Below are 27,362 nucleotides of genomic sequence, written 5' to 3' on the forward strand. Positions count from 1 at the left end.
TAAGCACTTACAATACAGAAACCGTTCATTTGATTGAAGATTTGGCTAGTGAAGTTACATTACATTCTCTTACAGAAACTTACAACTGGACAAGTTAATTCTCAGCTCTCAAATAACTTGTTGATTCAGATTGAAAATTTAAAAAGAAAAAACCCCCTTAAAACACTTAAATTCAACCATCAGTGTAGTATTTCAAGTTCTTGATACAATGTTACAAAGGCACAGGATTGGCAGGAACCAAGACCTTTTTTAGAACTTGAACAGAACTTATAAACAGAGATTGGAAAAGTAAAGAGAAAGAGAGAAAATGGGTTAAGATTAGACATCAGTATTACTCCATGCACACAATGCCGCTGGGTAGAAACTTCCCATCTGTTTAGTGTATGTATCTGTTAGCAGTCCCTTGAGAAAATGATGAATAAGCCATCTTATCTTTAGAAGAGAGTTTGGAGCAGTTTTGGGGAAGACAAACTGGCTACAGATTTGAACTGCTACCACAACAAACACATTATTAGATTAACTAGTAGAAAATGCTCAAACTATGGCCATGCAAATTGCAAGTGACATGATTTTATATAGCTGTAACACAATAATCCTTCATTTTTAAGGTGAGAAAGGAAATGTAAGTAAATGAAAGTGATAACGTCCATGGCATTCTATACTAATTTTTACCTTATTCTGCCTGTATTTGCCACGTATGGCATTCAGAGGGCAGCCACTAGTGTTCAGTTGCAAATCTTGTAATGCAAAAACTGCAGTCTTGAGATCTGATGCCTTGTACCTGGTGTAGTGTTCTAGAGTGGGATTCTGCCACATGCATGGATGAAGTCATAACCCCAATCCCATTTACATGGAATAAAATCAAGTGGAAAGGAAATATGTAGGGAGATGATGCAAACCCAAGGGTGGCCTGATTGATCTAGTGTCCATCTTGCAAGAAATACAGCTGATGCAGCAATGATGGAAGGAAGGTATTTCAGACAGCCATAGTCAATCAGTGTCAGCTCTGCTAGATAATTACCCAAATACTCCAATTCAAGACTAGGATTCTGCGAGTTTGAAGAAGTTAAAAATGGGAAGTTTTAGTCTCAGAGCAAAAATTAAATTAAAGAAAGCATCTCCTGAGCAAACCAGGTTATGTTTTACCTTGTAAGATGCTTGTGCCGCTCGTAGGAATCTCCTGGAAACCAAGAAATTTGCTAGAGTTAATAGGAATTTCAGTAGGGTATACAGAAGCCTTTAGTCATGAAAATACTAGATGTTGGATAATAAGCTGAAGTACCTGAGAAAAGTTTTTGCAGTTGGTGCAAAAATCTTAAAGCCAAAATAGTTCAGTACTTGACTCTCCATTTTCACCACCTGCCAGTTCAACGACAAGCTTTTATAAATCCAAATAACCAAGCAGAAGAATTCTGAAGAAAAAGTAAAATAAAACTAGAACATAAATATATAAAATAAGAAAAGGGCTCTAACTCGGTGTTCAATATGTTGAAATTTTCTACATTAAAGATATGTTGTTGAGTTGGTTATTAACTTATTAACTGTTTGTTTAAGGTACTCTGCAAGAGTCTTTCCTTAACTTCCATAACTTCATATATTCCGTACTCTGAATGACCATTACCATGCTAATTGTTGTTCCAAAATGGGTCCAGCAAGACATGACACAAATCCACTCTAATTTCACAGGTCAGATACCATTTAAACCAAATTTATGTATATTTTATTGCCTTCTGTGAAGAAATACAATTAACTCAACTAATAACAATTTTGTTGCAAGTTGAGTTACATAACTTACATTTACATATCAAATTTATGCATCTGAGTTTTTTGATGCAAAATTGAGGGCACTAATAAAAGCTGATGCCAAACTAAGGGCACTAATAAATGTTTAGATAGATACAACTAAATAAATGATGAAAATGTGGTTCAAAATATTTTGTTTACATCTACAGTTTCTTATCATTATATTTTCAAGTTTATGAAACCCCAAGCATCCTAATTGGTCAAAACAAGAAAGTAGCAGAGACTAACCTCTCCTCTTGAGTAAGTGTTGTCTGTGATGCAGCAAAATTCTTCCACTCGTGGGGCACAAATTTCTTCATACTTCCTTAAATCCATAAAGAATAAAACTACATTAAACATCATGTCAAATAAAGCAGATTCAATGTCTAAGTTTTTATTGCCCCAACTACCATGTATGTTCATGAATGTTGGAAATATGAGAGAGTTATGTGAGCAATAATATATGACCACTAACATCCAATGTAATTTTTTTCATTGAATATCACATCACAGGAGAGCAGGAAAACTTTTCAACATCAGTAACCATAATAATTTGTCCTCTCATCCTCACTAGTGATGCATAAAACTTTTGGGTCTCATTCTATTTGAGCAATACATGCAGAACCACAAAGGTTGCTGAAATTCTCAACCCCGTAGTTTTAAAAGGCACAAGGTGCACCTAAGGCACAAAAGTCTCAAATAGCTTAGGCACAACACAAGGCAAGCACTTGAGTAAAGTGGAATGTGACCTGGGATGCATATCAATTTTATAATATATGACTTGAAATCTAATCCAATTAATAAAAAAAATTAAAATTCTAGACATTTAAAAGAAACATTCAATAAAAAAATTAATGAAATTATATAAATTTCAATATACAATTAAAATTTCAAGAATAAAAGTGTTTAAAAAGGAAGAGTAAAGTCAACAAGGCATGCCTCTTTGATGAGGCACATGTCTTGGTAAGTAAGGTGCTATAACTAGCGAGTGGTTGTGCCTTGAGCCTAGGTGCAATTTAAGCACACCTTTTAAAACTATGTTCAACCCCTATATGTACGGAAGAGGGTTAAACAGATGTTCTAACAGAACATCATATGTTATTTGTGTTCTCTTATTTCCTATGGTGATTGTTTCTTCTTTGGGGTTAGGCTCTCAATAGACTATCTACTTAAACAAAACTATCTTGTTTTTCTCCTCTATTAGATCTTTCACTTCTGTAGGTTTTTGGCAGTGAAAACTTCTGTCTATCTAATAGAAATGACATCACCACACCCAAACATGGGAATAAGTTTCAATTCCCTATTGAGTTTTTCCACAAAACTCGACAAAAACAACTATCTCTAAAAAAAACTCACATGGTTTCTTTTATGCACAACTATGACTTCTGCAAGCCGGTTGATGATCCCTTTCCTCCTTTATGGATCTCGATAGAAAGGAGCAGATAAATCCAGAACCTGACCTAACGTCAACTCGTATAATTATCATGTTAACCAAGTTGGAATGGAAAAATCTTCATCTCAGGATGCACATTGCCCTTGAAAAAAGTGAACAACAGATTCAAAACCTCAAGACACATTTCCTGTCTATGGTATTATATAAATAGATAATGAATGTTGTGGGTGCACTTGCTGCCTCCAAACAGCCAGTGTCAGACAATGATTTGGTGTGGTGCACTCTTGAAGGCTCTAAAGTGATTCTGAAAGTTCTGATATATTTAGCAACAACAAGGTCAGTTGAACTGTTTTAGTCAAAACCAATGGAAGATATTGCAGCATTATTTTAGATTTGATGCTGTTCATCGTCATAACATCAGCCTTATATGCAATAATGACTATTACGAAAATGCCCTAGATAACACTCCCTCCCAAAACTCAGAATGAACAGAAATCATGTAATGAAATATATCATAGATAAGGCAGCTTCTTACGAGGCAATTAGCATGCAGGTGATGCCAAGAAGTTGAAGTTTTTGTCTTTCAATGTAGTTTTGAGAGAGAAACCAATCAATGAGATGTACAGTGAGGTAAAGTGTATCTGGCACCAACTTGTATTCCTCAGATACCTGAAACAAAGATCAAAATCATAAGTGATATTTCCTTAGGCATAATCATGAGATAATACATCTTCAGACCACCATTTTAAAAATGCCATAAAGTCAATTATCCTCAATTTAGTTTCTTGGCTTGACAAGGATATTGAATTCTGGAGATAAACCTATTTCCAGAGCCTCATGTGTTTTTCTTTTAATTGGATGATGGACCATGTTGTAGTAGCACTAACAACAGAAGCATTTGTTAAAAACAGAAAGGTCCAAAGCAAGGGTGCAATATAAATATTTAAGTTTGGAGCCAAAGAAAACAGAAAAGGCATATTCTTTAATAGACACTATTATACCCCTGACAAAGCACTGTTCTAGCAGAAAAAGAACTAATAAATTCAAATTTTTAATGTTTTTTTTTTTTTTTTTTTTTTTGGAGAAACCTCAACAACCTTCTTGGAGAAACAAACTGAGGCATCCTAGAAGCATTGTCCTAGAAATTCATGCATGGATATCTGCAAAAGGCAATTATGTACTAAAATGGAACAACATTTTTAAGAAAGAAGGTAAAATTGTAAAGCCACCTACAAAACACACCTAGGAAAGAGAAAAAAGTACAAAGAAGGAAAGAAAAATTATAAGGTTTCAAAAAACAAAATATAGAACAGTTTCCACAAACTTTGACATGCAGCTTGGTCCTGCCGTATAGGGCGGAAATTATAGTATAGAATGTTTCTAAGGAGAGAGGATACATTACAAGTAAAAACTAGAAGTTTTCAAGTTTTAGGCATATAATCTTTATCATTAGCTTAGTACTCTAAAATATATCACTATTAGAACATTCAAATCAGTGGCATTGAGGAAAACTACAGAAACCTCTACAAGCCAGTCAACCAGAATCCCCCGCATACTCTGAGTGATATCTCGCTGCACTGTTTCCATAAAATTAGAACACGGCCTTCGGTTGAGCTGAAGAAATGAAAGATTAAATTATAAGTAAGCACAACTGTCTTGCGAGAAATGAGGTAAAAAGAGAGTGAAAGTTATCCATCTCTAGTCCTGGTAAAAACATAAATCCAGCTATAAAGCTACTGTAAACACACACTCACACATCGATATACACATGCAAGCACATAAGCTTTTAAAGAGTTTTGAAATACACTACAAGTTGCACAAGGATCTTATAGGATCAAGACATGCATGATAACTTGCTCATACGATCATAAGTTACAACCAGATATGAAAATCTGGTGACCAAATCAGAACAGGAGACCAGATCATAAAAAGAGAATGGTAGATCATATTCGTCAAACCAAACCATGGAAGTTCTCAGTTTTCTCTTTGGTATTCCCTCTTTTTAAGGTGTCCTATTTTCTGCATAAATAAATATATGGATCCTACAAATATTCAGTTCATGGTATTTTTGGCAGTCCTTGAAGCATTTTTAAAGTTGAACAGTCGTGAAGAAGGCAACAAACTTTGAGGAAAGGCGAACATTTTATTTCTTTCTTTTTTACCTTCCCTTATTGTTTTATTTGGTTATGTACAATTCTTGAAGGCTGTAGTACTAATGCTAATGGAGCAGCAATAAAGGAATTAACAAAGCTGAATTATGAAATTAGTAGGAAAATCTATTTATGTTGTGCACCCTAAATTGAATTGTTTATATTGATTTGAGGTAGTTAGTCTTTCTACGCTAAGTGTCTGCTTGTTTATTTGAAAGCACATTGTTCCTCTCCTTTTTTCTCCATTTTTTTTGGAGGGCCAACCCCTCCAAGTTCATTCCAAAATAAAAAGAAAAGAGGAACAAACCTAGAAAAACCAAAAAGGAAAATGGTGGATGAGGAAAAGGAAAAATGAGAGTTCATACAAGTCAAAGACCAGAATCTACAGCACAAACCTCTGCAACATGCAAATTGTTATAGATTTCAGGGGCATAGAGGCTACACAATTGAGGATCCTTGTCATCAGAATCAATATCCTTAACATCTGGATTGCTTGATGTTGTCAGCTTTCCATCAAAGCTACCCTTTTCTGCTGTACCAATTGAAACAATGTCACTGTTGTTTACACATGATCTTATACAGTACAATGAAAACGGCCAAAAAGAACCCCCTGCCACGCACACACAAAAACCACACCCATGCTACCAATTTGATCTAACAAAAAGCATCAATCAGATACACAAACTTCACTAACATTATAAATAAAACTAAAAAAACAAAACCAATTGACCCAACCTTATTTTCATGACCTTTATATAACTTGACAAATACATATTGGCTGAAGAATGACATAATAAACATGAGTATGCTGCATCAAGAAAGCTCCATGCAAATAATACCTTGTTAATCATAATGTGTTCTATGCATGTGGCAGGACAATGTGAAACAAAATATTAGGAGACTAAAGAACTGAAAAAAGCTTATTGGGAAATTGGATTCACAGCCCGATTGAGGTTCATGTCATTTGCCCAAATCATTTCATCTATTTGTCAAACTCTAGTCCAAAAGGCACCTCTTACTTGGAACCCCGCCACCTAAGTCAACCAGCCATCACGCTGGTGAGATTAGCGCAATACAACTGCAAAGTGTTAAGTTTTGCATATTTAAGTTTCCATATTTTGGATTTTGAGCGAGGAATTTGTTTTTAAATTATTATACCACTTTCACATTGTAAGAAATTTTAATATATTCATTTAAAACTTGACTTACCATTTATCAATTCATCATTTAAAAGTGACTAATTACCACTAGCCACTAGCCCTTGTTGGATTTCCCATATAATTTCTTGTAGGCCTTAAATTAGGATTTTTTTTTTTTTTTTGCTAATTTTTTCCACACTTAATTGCTAATGTTGAATATCCAGCAATGCATAAACATAATATCTAGAATTATGCCCATAGAGATCTCCATGGAACTCTCAAATTTGACGGATGCTAGAAAAGCAAGAAACTGCCACAAAGATGACACATTTTTCTTCTAAACTACCAAGTTCATAACCTAGTCAAGCAATCATTCATATCATTAATACATAAAAGTTAACAAGTTTGTAGGTGAATTGAAAGACAATGCAAACCTTCATTTGAAGAGCTGTGGAGTTGTGAAGCAATTTCAGAACAGTGTTTTTCAACCTGATTATCAGCTATGCCACATTTCCTTAAGGTAGTTCCTGAAGTTAACTGGGAAGGTAAATTCCCATCTATAGTCAGACATATAACTTCAGGTTCAATTTCCTGTTTTTCTACTTCTTGAGCCACTGTTGCCTTCGGATCAGCTGAATGAAGTGATATTTCTACAGTAACAGAAGGAGCCACCTTGGGTAACATCACCCAACCTTTCCTAGCCTGCTTGCTGTTCCTTTTCTGGCAATCAAAAAATTGTGATTCTTGAGTAAAGAAAAATGGAAGCCTGTTTGTCTGAGACAAATTAAACAATAAATCTTTGCACTAACAAGAAATTGTTTTTAGAAAATAAATCATATGATTAAAAATGAACTTTCCATTCAGTTCTATTTTTACATGATCAATAACAAAAAGAATTTATTTAAGATCAATATATTCTAAACGCTGCTCAAAATCCAATCAAATAATTGAATCTAATCTTTAACTTTTTGTGGTGTCTTTTTATCTGCTCATGCAATGTAAGTGTCTACCAAAATTTGAACTCTATGAAAACAACCAACTTGACAGTATTAGTGAATCAAATATGCCTATTGACATTGAGAATTGCACACTAAAACAAAGACAACAGACATATTAGAAGAATAGCAACCTGAATTTTAGTAGCATCAATGCAGTTCATGTACAAATTTTCACAGCAAATATTTGCGACATCCTTAAGCACTGCCCTCTTCTTACACTGAGGAGCTGTGGTAGCAGAAGCTGCATTGTTCTTCTCCTCCAAGGCTGGCCTTTTTAAATTTGATTGTGAAGTCCGCTTCTGTTCTTGTGGCATGGAAGCATTTTTAGGAAGCATCTGCTTAGATGCACGGTATGTAGCAGCTCGAGATCGTGTTACTCGAGTGGTCAGTTCTTCAGCATTAGCAGTAGCCCAATTTTCTTTCTCCATATTTACAGGCCTTAGAGAAGAACAGTAGAATTTACACAGAAAGATGGATCATCAAAACTGCAACCAAGAGACCAGTGCAGGACCAAGTAAATAGAAGAGCCAATACAGGAAAAGGAGGGTATAGCAATCCAAAGTGCAGAAGCAATAAGATGCTTATACAATGGACCAGGATAAAAAATAAGCATGAAAAACAGAAGAACGGAACAAAAACTCTTTTCTCATAAGGCAATTTTTTCAGAAGCTACAAAAGAAGGATCAATCCATAAAGCCATGATGATTGAAGCAGATAACTATCATATCCTGCTCACAAAACTACATAGGTTGGCATTAGCCCTTTGATTTCAAAAAGATAAGGTGATCTACCAGTCTACATTGCTACAATGCAAGGAAATCTAATGCTATTTCAATGCTTCGCTAGTTCATATTTTTTTAAAGACAGATTTCCATCTAAAATATTTCATTACTTTTTCTTCTTTTTTTTGTCAGAATTGCACCCAGTTCGAAATTTACCCCAAGATTCCAAATTAATCAGATTAACAATGCTAGGCTAATTTACCAATTCGACAAGAAAACCAAAACAACTCAATAGACATGTCACCATACACTTCCCTGGTTTAGTTGATTAGATATTGCCCAACTCCCATCAAGCATGTTGCCACATTACATGAAACCTTAAGCAAAGAAGAGAAGGAAATGGATATGCAAATTAAACCAAGCAATTTCTAGGTGTAAGAACTATTTAAGAGGACAACTAAACTCAAAAGAGCCTTAAATCCTGACAACTTGGCATTGGATACTTTACAACCTTCTTAACTCACATTCTTTTTCACCATCCTCTGGTGCTCACAGCATCTTCAGAATGAATCAAGTCACTCTTTACTGGCGCAGATGTTCACTTATACCAAAACAATCTAGAAACTCCCTCATCTTATGGCAATGCCCTTGTACCATAAGACTTAGCTAGCCTTATAGCCATCTTTTCTTGCATATTCGTTCACTTTCCTAACATTACTAAGTAATGAAACATTAAAAATTGACCAAGGAAAACTTACATTTGACCATATAAATCTTTGACTAAGCAAGGTATATGGGTATTTTACCATTCTCATCTCCCTTATTTACAACACGTTGATGAGGCAGGTTTTAGTTTCTTGACACTATAAGTTGCATCTACGAGTTACTGGGTACTTGTTTTATCCAACAGAGAAGACAAAACTTTGGTGTAGCTAGATCAAGGGACCTAGCATCAGAGCCTAATCTGATTAGCATGATATATCATAAACAAACATGACATGTTGAACTATATAACCATTTCAGAAAAGAGGAATGTGATCATACTCTCCCTCTTGATTTTATTTTCATTTAACATTTAACATTCTCATCAGCTCTAAGTCTAACTTACAAACATTGTATATAATTAGGTGTGGCAGTTTTTTAAATTGTCTTTGTATTTTTTCCATTCCATACCCAAATTTACCCTCTTATCTTTTGTCTCTTAATTGGTGATGCCGACTTCTCCACAGCTGACAAACTTTTGGTTCAATAACAGAGACAATTTAGTGTGCCCTTGTGTACAAAACAATAGAACAAAGCAAACAAATATAAGACGAAGAAAATTATGGGTCCTCCCAGTTGAATTATAGATTTTAAGCATTTTCGAAACAGGCTTGTTAGCATGAAAATCAAATTTGAAACAAAAGATTTCAAAACTGAAACGTGAGCTGTGTACACCGAAAAATATTTGGGTAATGATAGTTTGAATTAAAACTTGCGCCGACGAGGTTCCAGGTTTCCAAAATTACAGCAAGTCTCAAAAAGAAGGTATGAAAATGACAAATTATACATATAGATCAATACATCGTCAAACTAAAACTGTAACCATCCATGGTATTGTAGATCAACTGGGAAATCCGGTCAAATGGGAATAAGTTCAGGGAATAATTCTCCAGAAAAGAACTTTTTCAGGCTGCATTCATCTTGACCGACATCTATCATGTTTCCCTGATTTGCATTGAGAAAAAACAATCACATTGCCACGAAAAAATTCTTTTTCTCCAGAAAAGCTTTCCATCAAAAGAACAAAACCCAGGAGAAGACCAAGAAGACAAAAGATCAAGAATGTACGACAAAGAAAGGAGAAGATAAGATCAAATACAAACATAAACCAAACTCATCGCTCCCCTTGGATAAGACATCAGAACACAGAGTAAATTAAGCTCGTAAAATGCGAGAAAATCTCAGACACAATCAAGAAAACAGAGAGTTCAAAAATATATATGAATTATAAATTTAAAAAAATTTACACATCCCCCACTTGGTTGCCGAGAAAACGAAGGAAACAAAAAGAAAATTTCGAGTCATATCCTTTCTGTTATTCCTGTTTCCAAAAAGAAGAAAAAAGTCAACTCAAATATGCTCAACGGTACCACCACACTCACTACAGTGGAGCTCTTTTTTTCTTGGGTCCCAACCGATCTCCCATTCCCAGATTTCAAAAAACTCCAGATTCTTTTCCCTTTCCCCCACACTTTCTCGTCAACCAAACAAAGAAACAAACAAACAACAAACCCTAATCGATCTACAAATCCACCACCTCAAAAGGTTGAAATTTGAGATTACAAAAGCATAAAAGCGTTTATTACTTTGACCAATGTTGACCTGAGCCTATCTTCTGAGCTCCAAGACCTCTCTCCAACGGTGACAAGAAGAGAGAGTAGAGAAACAGAGAGAGTGTGAGTGCGATTGTCCGAAGAGAAGCGCCAGAAAAAGAGATGTTTCTGGAGAGAGAACGTGTGAGAGATGCGTGAGCGGGACGGTGGTGAAGTTTGAAACTCAGAGAAACGTAGAAATAAAATAATAATAATAAATGATATTTACCATTTTCTTTTATTAATTTATTATTCTAATCATTAACGTAGTGCTGCTCTATTTTATTTTTTTCAAATTATTTTTGGGTAGTTGAATTGACTTTTTGCCTGCAATCAAACCGTTATTAATATTCTTTAATAAAAAAGATTATATATGTTTTAAATTTATTAAAATTTTCTCAATAAATGTTTCTTAAAATTATTTTTTTCAAAATATTTGAAATATTGTTAATGATTTCGTTCGGAATTTAACGTTATAAGATTTTTTACATATAAAATTGAAAAAATAAAATTATCAATTTTGATATATACTGAATTAGTCAATAGTTAGAATATTAATAGTCTATTTGAATAAAGTTAATTTCTAATTTTTAGCAATAAAAATTAGGGAAATAAATAATTTAAAATATAATGTTTAAAAAAAAACTTTTCTTACAATACAGATAAATCGATTTCAAAATGTAGAACTTTTGGTTCCTAAAAATTTTAAGAGAAAATACGAGGGAATTAAAATAAAGAGGTAAAATAAAAGAAAATAAAAAATAATTTTAAATTTAATAAATTATTTTTAAATTTATTTTAGCTATTGTCCTCTATTATAAATATTAAATAATTTAAAAATATATAAATTATTAATAATTTAATTATATTTGTTTTTTTTATGTATTTTTCATTACGAAATCAAATATGAAAAAAAACCATTATTAAATGATCAAATACAAACTTAGAAAAAGTCTAAATCCGTAATATTGTGATATTATGGTTGCTTCTTATATATATATATATATATATATATATATATATATATATATATATATAATAATTTTTCAAAATATTTTAAATTTTTTTAAAAATGAAATACAATAAATTTTCATAATTGCCCTTAAATGTAAATGCAATCCAATAGTTATTAATATTATTCAATAAAAAGATTATATATGTTTTAAATTTACTAAGATTTTCAAATGGTTATTAAAATGATTTTTTTTTTTAATATTGAAATAATGTTAATGATTACGTTTGGAATTGAACGTTATAAGATCATTTTATAAATAAATTTGAAAAGCTAAAATTAGGAATTAGTCAATAGTACAAGATAATTGTGTTATACTCAAGATATTAATAGTCTATTTGGATAATTTTTAATTTTTAATTTTTAGCAATAAAAAATTAGGGAAATAAATAAATTCAAGTTGAAAATATAGAATATAAAGATTATGTTTGGTTCCAAAAAATATGAGAGAAAAAAAATAAAAAATAGATTCAAAGTCAATAAAATATTTTTATATACTTTTTCAAATTCATTTTACTTATTTTATAAAAAGATTAAAGTTATTTTTGGTTCTCGTAAAATTTAAAGGAAAATGCATGGGAAATAAAATAAAAAGGTAAAGTAAAAAATGAAATAAAATAAAAAATAAATTTAAAGTTCATAAATTATTTTTGCTTGCTATTTCAAATTCATTTCATTTATCTTAACTCGTTGATATAAAAATTAAATAAATTTAAAATGTATAAATTTTTAATTAATTTTAATTATATTTAATTTTTTTTTAACATTTTTCATAAGACAAGCAAATACGAGAAAACCATTCCTCTTAATATCTTTTTTCTTTCTTTAATACTTTCAAGAACCAAACATTGCTTAAATAATTTTAACGTACATAAACTTTAAAATAGTTTTTAATTATATTTAATTTTATTTTATATTTTTTATTATAAAACCAAATATGAAAAAATCATTTTCTTTTAACATTTTATTAAATAATCATATTTAATAAGTTAAGAGCAGGGTTAGGTTGCAAGTGCCGCTCGCAGACAATATGATTGTTTGTTAAAAAAAATCAAATTATAATTTTCCTAAATGTTTTTAATTTTTTTTTTCAAAAAGTGAAATGTGATGAATTTACAGAATTAGCCCTCTTGTGTAAATTTATTTATGTGTGACTGAGACAGGTCATGGAGTGGGCTTTGATTATTGTTTAAATTTAGGATGATGAGGGCTTTTTTAACTTTTGCGGCAATTTTAAAAAATTATAATTAAAAAATGGTAGTTTTGAAAATATTGACAGATTTACGGCAGTTTTGGCCACGTGGAAGGTGTCTTTTGAAGAGACACCTTCCACAATTTTCAAAATCATGAAAGAATTGAATTTAAGCTAAAGGTGTCTCTTGAAGAGACACCTTCTACAATTCCAGAAAATTTGATTTATACTAAAGGTGTCTCTTGAAAAAACATTTTCGACGTGACAAAAAATCCAATATGCATTAAAGAGGTGTCTCTTGAAAAGACACTTTCCACGTGGCAAAAAATTCAATATTCATTAAAGGTGTCTCTTGAAGAGACACTTTCCACAATTTGAAAATTTTGAATGTCTTATAAATTTGATTTTAAAGCTAAAGATGTCTCTTGAAGAGACACCTTCTACAATTCCTAAAAATTTTAATTTATACCAAAGGTGTCTCTTGAAGAGACACCTTCTAGAATTCCAAAAAATTATATTTATACTAAATATGTCTCTTGGAAAGACACTTTACACAATTCCACAAAATCCAATATGTATTTTATTTGTGAAAATGATTTTAAAGCTAAAGATGTCTCTCTTTAATGTATGAAAATTGTGGAAAGTGTCTCTTGACACTTTCAGTATAAACCCAATTTTTTTAAAATAATAGAAGGTGTCTCTTGAAGAGACACCTTCAATATAATTCCATTTTTTGGGAATTGTGAAATGTGTCTCTTGATACCTTCCGCAATTTTAAAAATATTGAGTTTATACTGAAAGTGCTTGTTCAAAAGACACTTTCCACAATTTCCATTCAAACAGTGGAAATTTTTGAATTTATGCTGAAGAGACACCTTCCATAATCACAAAAAACTGAAATTATATTCAGAAGCCTTTCATCATTTTTAAAAAATTGGGTTTATACTGAAAGTGTCTCTTCAAGAGACACTTTCAACAATTTTTCAGTGAAAAAAAAGATAGTATTTTTTATTTTTTATTTTAACAAATAAAAAGTGAAGAATCTCCTTGAATTTAAATTTGAATTTGAATTTCAATTTTAATTATTGCAGGTACTAATCTAATCAGGTTATTAATTTTTTATTTTGTTGCAACCCCCATTTCATTCCCAAGTTTTTGCAATCCCCGTTTGATTCCTAAGAAAATCCATCCCCCATTTGCTTTCTGGGAAAGTCCATGCAAAACCCCCTAAAAAAACAAACAAAAAAATGTTTTTTTTTTGCTCCATGCTTTTTGGATCTGTCCAGGGGTCTCTTTGTTTTTGTGCCATTGGATTTAAATTTCACAAACCCTCCACGATTTTTGAGCCACGCTGAAAAACACAACATTTCCCCTCAAATCATGATCACAAAGCTTTTCCCTCAAATCATGATCAGATTACGCTGAAAAAATTGGACAGATACCCTGTGCGCGGGCTGGACTGGTAGGAAATATTGGACAGATACCCTGTGCGCAGGCTGGACTGGTAGGAAATATTGGGAAAATTTTTTTTTTCAACTTTCCCACACTTTCTTGGCAACCAAACAGAATCACAACAAGCCGAACCACAAAAAAATTAAAACTTTCTCCATTATTTTTAGTCTACTCGGTTTCATTGTAAAAAAAATCAAAAACTTTATTTTTTTTACAACTTTCCCACACTTTCTCGGTGACCAAACACAACCACACCACCAAATATAACCACAAAACTTACAGAAAACACCGGGGGCAATGGTTTCTCAGATCTGCACTTCACTTCCCTCCTATTGGTGTTGAGGCAAGGATCTCCACCTTATGATCAACGTGCGGGATAGTGGGTTTTCGGGCAGAAGAGGTTTGATGCAGAGAAGAAAAATGGGAAGGGAAGAGAAGAAAAACGGGAAGGGAAATGAAAAGGGGGGAATGGGTTTTTATATCTCATCCGACGTGTTATCCTACGTGTTCAAAAGTGCCGTAGAATTGGAATTATTTTCCAAACTATGGTATTTTAAATATTATTTTTTTTAAAAGCAGTATATTTATCAAGAATCCGGATGATGATAACATCACCCAGAAGTGGGGAAGGACAACACAGTTTTTGGTTTTGTAACGGAGGGATTGGACTTTGACGGAACTTTTAAAAGTTGGGATAAAAATATATTAAAACACTCGCTATGAAAATATATGTAAAAAAATCTCTAATTTTTTAAATAAGTATTATTTTCATTTATTTAAAAATAATTTAAAATACATATATTTTTTTAATGTGTCATCAAATTATTCCCTAAAATGTCCATTTTTTTACTTATCATGTCATCAACATGAATCGATAAATAAAGTCTTTTATGTAAATGTTCATTTCTTTTTACATTTATTATTATTATTATTATATTTATTTTTTATTTTTTTCTCCTTTTAAAAAAAATATAAATTATTTTTTTCTCCATGAACATCTCATAGCAAATTAAGATATTTTGAAGAGTGTGTGCATTAAAAATAATAAAAAAATCACAAATAATATAATAATAAATCTAAAAGAAAACGAAACACTTGCAGTTTAGTTATCAATTGATGTTGATGACATAACAAATAAATTAGTATTTTACAGAATAATTAGATGACTGATTAAAATATATATATATTTCAAATTATCTTTATATAGATGAAGATGATGCTATTTTAAAATTTTTGAGGTTCCTTTTTCCATGTATTTCTATTTATATTCACTATGTCCATCACAAAATCAATGATATAATTTGTGGTTGTTAATGACAATCAAATGGAAAACTAAATCAACAAAAATCTCAAAATATTATGAGTCAGATTTCTGAACCTATTTAGGAAAGTCTAGCATTATTCCTAAAATTAATGAAAGATTATGGGCTAGATTTTTGACCTGTTTAGAAAAATCTAACATTCTCCCCGACTCGCACCCAACCATGTAGATATTGTCCGCTTTGGGCCCAAGGGGGCTCTCACGGTTTTAAAACGCGTCTACTTGGTTAAGAGAAGCTTCTACGTATATAGCGCCAGGAACATTCTCCCTTATCCGATGTGGGACATCACAAACACTCCTCCATGCAAACACAACGTCCTCGCTGTGTTCCATGGGATTGCGGGGCCAAACAGACAAAGCCAAACAAACCCCCACACGAGGGTCGAGGATCGGCTCTGATACCATTTGTAACGACCCGCATCCAACCATGTAGATATTGTCTGCTTTGGGCCCAAGGGGGTCCTCACGGCTTTAAAACGCGTCTATTTGGTTAAGAGGAGCCTCTACATATATAGCGCCAGAAACATTTTCCCTTATCCGATGTGGGACATCACACGAATAATGGTGATATATTCTCTAAAACGAGTATTATCTTCCATATATCACAATGCATTAGGTCTCTAAACACTTGCCTCCATTAATGAATAAAACCTATATCTATTCTAGGTCGAAATATTAGCAATATTTTTCAAATGAATGAATGTGTACACAAATTAGAAACAAATACGAGAAAACATTATCACATTAATAGAGTTTCATCACAAATAACATTCGTCATTACTACAAAAATCATACAAAGGAACCAAGTCCCATTCTATCAACATGATCTTGAATTTTGATAGTGACATGTCTTTTATCTAGGATCAACTATCACCAATTTAGTGTTGATGTATTCAATAGCCACTATTTTTTCCTTAACATGTTCGCTTATAGTTAAATACTTGATGTCAATGTGTTTACTTCAACTATCACTTTTGTTGTTTTCAACCATAAAAAATGTCGTTAAATTGTCAGAATATATTTTCAATAGCCTAACATATCATATGTAATGTTTTTAATGAGAAGTCAAGAAAATTGTTTATAAAAATTGTTTTAGTTATTAAATTTTTAAACAAAATTTTGTTGTTGAAAACAAATTAAAACTATTTTTAAGAATTATTCTTAAAAACTATTTTTTGTTATTATTATTATTATTTCGAAATTTTTGTTATACATGTGTCATAGGTTAATTCACAGTGTAAAATAATTTTTTCTCAATAGCCTAACATATCATATGTAATGTTTTTAATGAGAAGTCAAGAAAATTGTTTATAAAAATTGTTTTAGTTATTAAATTTTTAAACAAAATTTTGTTGTTGAAAACAAATTAAAACTATTTTTAAGAATTTTTCTTAAAAACTATTTTTCATTATTATTATTATTATTTCGAAATTTTTGTTATACATGTATCATAGGTTAATTCACAGTGTAAAATAATTTTTCGTTGCTTGATTTTAATCATAAAATTAAGATTACATTTAAATTACTTTTAAGAAGAAAAAAATAGAAAAACATATTTGACAACAAGAAAGTAAAATACAATTTTTTTTTCTTCTTAAAAACAAAAAAATAAAGTGTTTGAAAACATATTTTAAATGTTTTCACTTGTCTTCTAATACTTGTTTTAGAAAATAATAAGATAAATATGAAAAATAATTGAAAATAAAACATTGCATAAAAATATATTTTTAAAAAAATTAGAAATATAAAAAATAAGTTTTCAAGCATACTTTTATTCTTAAAAAAAAGTCATAAAATTATTTTTAAAAACTATTATATGTCATACTTACATGTCATGTGAGAGAGTTTCTTAACCACTAAAAAAAAGGTGAAGATTAAATATAATTTTCAAAATATTATGAATCTTAGACTTTAAATTAGCTATTTCCGAAATTATGTAACTTTCTTAAAAATAATTTATAACAAATGTTAGTAGGTGTTTGGTAATCCAACCTGATAACTCAAAGTAACTTAACAACTTCATTTAAGTTATTATATAAATTAAGTATGTTTGGTAAAATAACTTAATAATATGACTCAAAGTAAAAAAAATAACTTCTAAGTAATAAATAAAAATAATTAACTTACTCTTTTAGTTCATGTCTTTATTTTATTTTTTTTACTCTTATTTGTTTTAATTATCTCAACGATCTTTTTTATTACTCTACCTTTACTCAATCTTCTTTGCTCTAATTATAATTTATAATAATAAATATTTCAATTTGATGATTGAGAATAAGTTTTAAATTAATTTTTTCAAACAATGATAATATTTAAAGTAAAAAATTAAGTAAGAAGTTTTAAGTTAGTAACTAAGTATAATTTAATTTAAAATCAACTTAAATCATTAAATAATAAGTATTAAGTTTTTTCAAACACCTTCTTAAGCTCTTACTATATATATATATATATATATATATATATATATATATATATATATATATATATATATATATATAATAAATTGCATTTGCAACTCAAATTCAAATAATAGAGAAATAATTGGATCATTGCATACACACAAATGATGGAAAACAAATAGAGAGATTGAAAAAGGTGATAGTAGAATACAACATTAGTGAGATTGAGTGGGTCACATTTTTGTTCAATAATGAGGTGATTGCTCCAAAAAAATATAATTTTAAAGCGATAATACCATTAGAGACAAGAAAGGAATTTTCTCTACCTTATTGGGTGGGCAAATTTTGTTTCAATGAAATAGTTTAAAATTTAGTATCCTATTCCTAATTGACTAAGCCCATCTCTTAGACCATTGACCACAAATTTGGAACCAACCCTATTCAAATTTAGATTCTTTCATTTTCTCTAAGAATATGATACATCCAATTATTTGCTTCTATAAATTTTGGACTTGGTCCATGGAAATGACAAGGACAATAAATCATAATTCCATTTAAAAATCAAGGAAGTAAAGTATTGATTAAAGGGTTTTTTTTTTAAATACTTATTTTTAATTAAAAATTCAAAATATGGTTCAAAAAAGTAAAAAAAGAGAGTAGAGTTTTGGAGTCATTATAATCAATTTTAATTAAAAACATCCACAAATAAACCTTTTAAATCATAGTGATCGATATAGGTTTAAAGTTAAGATTAAATCATAATTATTAACTATAGATTTGAATTTTTTTTTAAATGATGAACCATAGTGACACAATGATTTTAAGTTTGAACCCAAAATTTCATTAAAAAAAAAATCAAAATCATAGTTATCAACTATAATTTTATTATATTATTAATTATAATAATAAAAATCTTCGATCCTATTCCCAGATTCACAACCTGAAAAAGTAAAAGATATTCATTTTTCCATAATTGAGAAAACGAATTCCATTGTACACCATATTGCATGCATTCAAATTTGGATTATGGCATGTGATCATAAATTCTAGTTTGTCACAATACCAAAATAATTTAAAATAATGGGTTACTTGGAATGTATGCCCTAAAAAAAAACTTAGGATTGAACACTATTTTGGACATTGGTTGAACTATTCTTTGTCCTATTGCATAATTTTAGCTTAATTTAAGGTTTATTAACATTTGCAGTCTCTAACTATATTGAAGAGACAAGAAAAATGTAGAGATTTTTAGAGAGTAACAAATAACTTTTGTATATGTTTTGTACATAAAATTTGTATAATTTATTTTATAAAATTTCTAAGATGCAAGTAATTTCAAGCACACATTGCAAGTTAACAGCAGGGTTGGGTTGCGAGTGCCGCTCGCAAGATCAAAAATCTGCGACATTATGATTGTTGTTAAAAAAATCATATTATAATTCTCATAAATGTTTTTGATTTTTTTTTTTTCAAAAAGTGAAATGTGATGAATTTACAGAATTAGCCCTCTTGTGTAAATTTATTTACGTGTGACTAAGACAGGTCATGGAGTGGGCTTTGATTATTGTTTAAATTTAGGATGATGATAACATCACCCAGAAGTGGGGAAGGACAACACAGTTTTTGGGTTTGTAATAGAGGGATTGGACTTTGACGGAACTTTTAAAAGTTGGGATAAAAAGCGGTGAAAATATATGAAAAAAAATCTCAAAATTTTTAAATAAAAGTATTACCTTCGTTTAAAAAAAAAAAAATTTAAAAATATATATTTTTTTTAATGTCTCATTAAAATATTTTCTAAAATATCCATTTTTTTACTTATGATGTCATAACATCAATCTAACAACCAAAGTCTTTTATGTAAATATTTTATTTATTTTTAGATTTATTATTATTATTTTTTTATTTCTTTCCTTTTAGAAATAAACACGAGTTATTTTTTCTTCATGAGCAAGCATCTCATAGCAAATTAAGATATTTTGAAGAGTCTGGATATTAAAAGTAAGAAAAAAAGTCACAAATAATAATAATAATAAATCTAGAAGAAAACAAAATATTTACGTGAAGGAGTTTAATTGTCAATTGATGTTGATGACATAACAAATAAATTAGTATTTTAGGAAATAATTATAACTGATTAAAAAATACATATATTTCAAATTATCTTTATATAGATGAAGATAATACTGATGTAAAATTTTTTGGGTTCATTTTTCCATGTATTTTCATCTTAGTGAATCAAAACCCATTTTTTTCAGTAAAATAAGCAAACTAATTACGTTGTAGACTAATTACGTTAAAGTAATATCTCAATTAATGTTCTTTTATTTATAAATTTTAAAAATCCTGTGATAGCTTATATAATTTCAATTTTAAAAAATTATTAAAGTAACAAAAATAGTCTAATATTTTCATAATGAAAAAGGAAAAATAATAATAATATTCTTTTAAAATCTATAAATTTAAATTTTTTTATCTTTTATCTAGAAAAAGTAACAAGATTGTAAAAGGAAAAAAAAAAATCATTGTTTACTCCCGGTTTTTCTATTTTCTTTTTGTTAAATTTGATTTCATTATAATAATGTTTTAAAATGGATAATTTTTTTTTTATGGAGATTAAGTCAAAGAGAACTGTTTTTTATGATTAATTCTATATAAAAATAAGTGAAGAAAATTATTTTTGGTTTAAATTTAAACAAAATTTTGTGGTTGAAAACAAATGAAAATTTTTAAAAACTATTCTCAAAACTTATTTATAAAAACTATATAAATACTAAAAAGATGGAGAATATTTTAAAATTTCTGCATCATTTTAGTGCTAAAACCAATTTAAACATATTGAAACCTTAATAGCATATATCAAATGTGGAAATAAATGAAGAATCAAAACATACATTTGGCAATTGATGGTTTGAGAATCCAGAAATCAAATTTGATGTTCAAATGGGTTGAGGTGCTTCTAAACCCTTAATCAATCTTAAATTGATGGTGTATATGTGTTTAAATGGAAATTGAAGCTTCAAGGACTTAACCATGAAGGTCATATTTATATTCACTATGTCCATCACAAAGTCAATGCTATAATTTGTGGTTGTTAATAACAATCCAAAGGAAAACTAAATCAACAAAAATCTTAGAATATTATGAGTCATATTTTTGAACCCATTTAGGAAAGTCTAGCATTATTCCTAAAATTGATGAAAGATTATGGACTAGATTTTTGACTTGTTTAGAAAAATCTAATATTCTCCCACTTAGTCCATGTATTCCATCATTTACCATACGAAGAAACAAAATACATGAATCATGGTGATATATTCTCTAAAACGAGTATTATCTTCCATATATCACAATGCATTATGTCTCTTAAACACTTGCCTTCGTTACTTAATGAATAGGACCTATATTTATTCTAGGTTGAAATATTAGCAATATTTCTCAAATGAATGAATGTGTACACAAATTAGAAATAAATACGAGAAAACATTATCACATCAATAGAGTTTCATCACAAATAACATTCATCCTTACAACAAAAATCATACAAAGGAACCAAGTCTCATTTTATCCACATGATCTTGAATTTCGTTAGTGATGCGTCTTTTATCACAAGATCAACTATCACCAATTTGGTGTTGATGTATTCAATAACCACTTTTTTCTCCTTAATATGTTCCCTTATGGTTAAATACTCAATGTTGATGTGTTTGCTTCAACTATCACTTTTGTTGTTTTCAACAATAAAAAATGAAGTTAAATTGTCATAATATATCCTCAACAGCCTAACATATCATTGTTGAGATATTAGGAATGTTTAGATATTAGGAAAATTGAGATATTAGGATATTAGATGTTCTTTCCTTATATCATTATTTCCTTGTATCATTCTTTCCCATTCTTAGAATGGTGATTACCCTCTATATATACTCTGTACATGAACGAATGAAAGAATGAATGATAAAACTACCATTTATCAATTTGAAGATGGTATCAGAGCCATGGAACTGAAATCCTGGATATTTTGTCGCTATGGTAGTCCAACAACGATTAACCATCCTAAGACAAGCCCTAATATTGATAAGTCAACCTTCAAATGCACTTACTGCAATAAGACTGATCCCATCTGTCTGGATATCCCACAATTTCAAAGCAACGACTCTTGGTATGACCAGGAAAACAATGAGGAACCGAGGTTTTGAACCATGGACCTTTAGATCATGTTTAGGCTATGATTACTACTCAAAAAGTGCTATTTTATAGCTTGTAATTAACTCTTTTAAACACTTTTGAGTAGTAGTTATTACCTTTTAACTCAATTGACATGTTAAGAACCCTTGCAATCATTTCTAATCAAATTGTGTTAAGTTTTGGTGTTTTTGATAGCTTTTTTATCACCAAGGCAATCCAAGAATGAGGGAGATCTCTCTAAATCCATGGCAAAGCAAATGGAAGCTCATTTACATGAAGAATCCAAGCTTTGGAGCTTTGTAGTCCTTTTCCAAAAGCAAATCAAGAATGCAAGGAGGAAAAACAGAGAGAGGAATCTAACATGAAGAAATTTAAGAGGAAAGCAGCTGCAGGACATTTTTCGAGCACTTCCTGGAGTCCATTTTATACATACTATATATTGTTTTGAAGCTCGGGAAGTCAGGAGTCCAACGCTTCAAATGGTGTGTAAATCGGAGCTGAAACAAAGAAGTTATGGTCATTTGAAGACAACTGCACCAAGTTAAGCGAAAATTTCACAGCTGCGAAATCAGCTTACGAAAATTTCGCAAGTTGTTTCGCAGCTACGAAACCACCTGCAGGCACACGTGTGCCACTTCGCAAGTTCAAATTCCATTTTCGCAGCTGCGAATCAAGTTGTGAAATCATCTCCAAGTTGCGAAATCACCTCCAAGTTGCGAAATCACAAATTCAACTTGCGAAATTTTCACAAGTTGCATTTGAACTTGCGAAATCCACCTGTGTAATCTCAGATATTTGCGACCAACTCAGTTAGATTTTTTCTCAAGATATTTTGTGTAAATTTCTATTTTCTCCTTGTAATCAGCTAACGATATTATTGGGACATTTAGGATATCTAAAGGGAGGTTAAAAATATCTCTCTGGATATTTCTTAGAAAATATCTTCTAATATATCTCTGAACCAATGTATATATGTAATGCACGAGAGGAGGATCATAGTAAGAAATATATTTACAGAGCACTTGCTTTACTTTTCCTTCACATTTTTGTTTTCTCGTTATTTTTATTTCTAGCAAATCAAACTCTGAGGATGTTTCCTTAGAGGATGAGTGGCTAGGCTTTTTGTTTCTTGGAGTGAAGGAAGCTGGGTAAGGTTCCGAATGCAAAAATTGGAAGTTTTGTTGTTTCAACTTTTAATGAAGAGAAAGTGTGACCCGTTAATGGTTTTTATCTTTTTAGTTAACTTAAAACGCCTTAAAATCACCTGGGCCAACACTTGGTAAAGCAAGTGATCTCCGTCCATTGAGATGCACTAGTTTATCTCTTGCGAGCCTTTGGGAGGTGGTTTAAAGGTAAGATTTTCTAGAATAGCCAACACTTTGTAAGCTTTTGGACTCTAAGAAGACATTCATTAGTTATCTCTTACGAGTTTTTGACGGGTAATCCAAGGTTAAGGATTACCTTGAATGGCCAATACTAGGTGAGAGGTATGAACCATTGCAAGATGCATCAATGAGAGAGATTTAGTGTTTGAACCCATTAAAGGGAAGCATCTATACCACACTGGTTCGGGAAATAACTATATGTTAAATCTCCAATGTGAGAAAAAGATTCAAGTGACCGGAACTCTCTTTTTGTAATAGGAACCTGAGCCCAGTGATCCAAAAACTCCAAGAAACACTTTTCTTTGTAATTAAAATCAGTTACTATTTTTTGTTAGCTTAAAACCAACCCCTTTTCAACCAAAGATTATGTTTTTTTTTTTTTAAAGCTAACCCTGAAAAGAAAAAGCACCAATTCAGCTCTTTAACTAATATCAATTGTGAAGTGAAAACCCATCCCAGTGAACGATCCTAGAGTCACTATGTTATGCTAGCTAAGGTTATCCTAGTATATGGTGAAATAGGTTATAAATTTTGTTGATTACTCCCGTTTGAGGACTGAAATCAAGGTACACTAGTTGATTGAGCACCAATCAACAGGACATACACTAGTTGGGCACAAAATCAGGTTATCACCACTTTGTTATTAATGATAATAATCGTGATCAACGGGAGAAGGATTCCAAGAAAACCTTGACTGCAACTGTTGTCGAAATAAAAATAGAGGCTAATGTTGCTGAGAAAGCCTCTGCATTGGTAACCACTACAGATTATGGTGGTAAGTTTTTAAATACTTCTACACCTGTTATTAATAGTGCATGAATAATTGATTCTGGTACTACAGATCATATGACTTTTGATTCTAGACAAGTTTCACCCCTTAGATATTCCTAAAAAAAAAATTGTTTCCACAACCAATGGTAACACAACCCCAGTCATTGGGGAAGGATCCTTAACTCTTACTGATATTTTGAATTTGGATTCTGTTTTAGTTGTTCCATTTTTAGATTACAATCTTTTGTTAGTTTCTCAAATTACTGCAGCCTTATCTTGTATTGTTATTTTTTGGCCTGAAATTTGTGTTATTAAGGACATTCAAACAAGACAGATGATTGGTTGTGGTATTAAGCGGGGAAGACTCTATTACTTGGACTTGCAGTCAAAGGATTCAAATAATTTGCAACAAGCCTTGATGGTAGATGGATTTGAAGGGGAGAAGAAAAAGTCTGAAATTTGGTTGTGGCATCGACGTTTGGGACATGCTTCCTTTGGTTATTGAAAAAAAATTGTTTCCTAGTTTGTTTTCAAAGAGTGATATTTCTGGTTTTCATTGTGATATTTGTGAATTGACTAAAAGTCATTGTGTTTCGTTTCAGTTAATTTTGAATAAAAGTCCGCTTCCTTTTATGGTTATACATTCTAATGTTTGGGGTCCATCCAAAGTCCCAACTTTGAGTGGCTCACGTTGGTTTGTTACTTTTATTGATGATTGTACCAGAATGACCTGGTTATACTTGATGAAGACCAAAGATGAAGTGAACTTGTTGTTTCAAAAATTTCATAAAATGATTAAAACTCAGTACAATGCAAAGGTTTGGGTTCTGCGTAGCGATAATGGTGGAGAATATCAGAGTTCTGATCTTCAAAAGTATTTGGAAGGACATGACATCATTCATCAGACTACTTGTTCCAATACACCCCAACAAAATGGAGTCGTTGATCGGAAAAATCGGCACTTGTTAGAGATTGTTCGTGATTCCTTGATAGTAGCAAAAAAACCGATATCTTATTAGGGAGAAGCAATCACATATGTCGCATACTTGATCAATCGGGTACCTTCCAGCTTAATTGACTTCCAAACACCTCTCCAAGCTCTTACTAATGTCGTAGTTGCCCCAACCGTCACAAATCTACCTCCTCGTGTTTTTGGTTACGTGGCATTTGTGCATCAATACAAACACCAACGCACCAAGTTAACTTCCCGTGCATTTCAATGTGTGCTTGCTGTATATGCATTGCACAAAAAGGGATATCGATATTACCATTCTCTAACTCGACGAATGTTTATTACAATGGATGTGGTGTTTCATGAAATTCAATGTATTTTTCATCTGAGTTTGAACTTCAGGGGGAGTACCATAAGGAAATTCAGACTCTCGATTATGATTATCATATCTCCAAGGAGGATGAATCTGGACAATCTGAACTAGTGAACCAGGAAGCGGATGAATTGGATATGAGTGGTACAACTCTAGAACCAAGTAGTACTGACCACCCAAAAGCTGAAGAAATGATAGAAGAAGGGAGAGACAGTATAATTGAACCATCTGAACAATTTGGGTCCGAAGATGCCTTCATTGAAATACCAAACCAATCGTCGTCTGCTGAGGGTGTTCTTAATTTGGAACCTGATCCATTCATGAAACGGTTACCACACCGTCATAATAGAGGTATTCCTAAACCCACATATGAACCTGAATTGTCTACCAAAGTCAAATATCCCATGAACAACTATGTGTCTAACCATCGTTTGTCTAAATCAAATAAGTCATTTGTAAATCAATTATCTACCGTAGCTATTTCTAATAGTGTGCAGGAAGCCTTAACTGATCCAAGGTGGAAAACAGCCATGAATGAAGAGATGAAATCATTGCAGAAGAATGAAACATGGGAATTCGTAGAATGTCCACCATGAAAAAAGCCAGTTGGGTATCGTTGGATCTATACTGTGAAGTACAAGGCAGATGGCAATATTGAACGATTTAAAGCAAGACTGGTAGCAAAAGGGTACACTTAAACTTATGGAATTGACTACACAGAGACATTTGCACATGTAGTTAAGATCAACACAGTTTGAGTATTACTATCTTTAGTTGCAAACCTGAATTGGTCATTACAACAATTCGATGTGAAAAATGTCTTTCTGCATGGTGAGTTATCTGAAGAAGTATATATGGATCTTCCACCAGAATGCATGGTGTTAGAAAAGCAATGTCAGAAGGTGTGCAAATTGAAGAAGTCATTGTATGAGTTGAAGCAATCCCCGAGAGCATGGTTTGGAAGGTTCACAAAGTCAATGAGAGCTTTTGGCTATCGTCAAAGTAACTCATATCACACTTTGTTCTTGAAAAAACAACATGGTAAGATTACGACACTCATCGTATATGTGGATGACATGGCAGTTACAGGAAATGATCCTGAAGAAAGAAAAGCTCTGCAGAATTATCTATCTAAAGAATTCGAAATGAAAGATCTAGTTCCTCTGAAATACTTTCTTGGGATTGAAGTTTCTCAATCAAGTGAAGGATTTTTTTTGTCTCAAAGAAAGTATGCCTTAGATCTTTTATAGGAGACTAGAATGTCGGAATGTCAACCTGTTAATATACCAATAGAAGAAGGTCTGAAATTGTGTGCTGAGCCTAATCAAGTATCAACCGATAAGGGAAGATACCAAAGACTTGTGGGGAGATTAATGTACTTAGCTCATACAAGACCAAATCTTGCTTATGCATTGAGTGTAGTGAGTCAATACATACATAATCCTGGAGAGCAACATATGAATGCAGTCATGCGTATTTTGAGGTATTTGAAGAATGCTCCTGGGAAGGGAATTTTGTTCGCTAAAAATGTTGATCATCAGAGTATAGAAGTATATACTGATGCTGATTGGGCCGGTACAGTGGATGATAGGCGATCTACATCTGGTTACTTTACATTTGTAGGTGGTAATCTTGTGACATGAAAAAGTAAGAAGCAGAATGTCGTCGCTCGTTCAAGTACAGAAGCGGAATTTAAATGTATGACTTTAGGACTTTGTGAGGCATTATGGCTAAGACTCCTCTTACAGGATTTAGGTTACCTATCTAGACAACCAATCC

General features: G+C 31.3%; 1 protein-coding gene across 4 annotated transcripts; it reads right to left on the bottom strand.

The window, feature by feature from the left end:
* Positions 1-10,694, bottom strand: LOC117921588 (cyclin-A2-3). Of its 4 annotated transcripts, none has more exons than XM_034839514.1 (12): positions 10,549-10,694; positions 7,594-7,947; positions 6,899-7,184; positions 5,721-5,857; positions 4,697-4,789; positions 3,711-3,844; positions 2,032-2,107; positions 1,283-1,359; positions 1,147-1,180; positions 900-1,049; positions 673-807; positions 1-488 (listed from the first exon to the last, which is right to left on the bottom strand). In XM_034839514.1, exons 2-12 carry the CDS (start codon positions 7,888-7,890, stop codon positions 435-437), a joined length of 1,473 nt encoding a protein of 490 aa, XP_034695405.1. In that variant the 5' UTR covers positions 7,891-7,947; positions 10,549-10,694; the 3' UTR covers positions 1-434. The 4 variants fall into 4 exon arrangements, with proteins under 4 accessions (XP_034695405.1, XP_034695406.1, XP_034695404.1 ...); XM_034839515.1 differs by having other exon boundaries at positions 5,721-5,854; positions 10,533-10,694; XM_034839513.1 differs by having other exon boundaries at positions 10,533-10,694.
* Between the last annotated feature and the right edge of the window lie 16,668 nt (positions 10,695-27,362).

The sequence above is a fragment of the Vitis riparia genome, chromosome 9 (genome assembly GCF_004353265.1).
Source record: "Vitis riparia cultivar Riparia Gloire de Montpellier isolate 1030 chromosome 9, EGFV_Vit.rip_1.0, whole genome shotgun sequence".
NCBI lineage: Eukaryota > Viridiplantae > Streptophyta > Magnoliopsida > Vitales > Vitaceae > Vitis > Vitis riparia.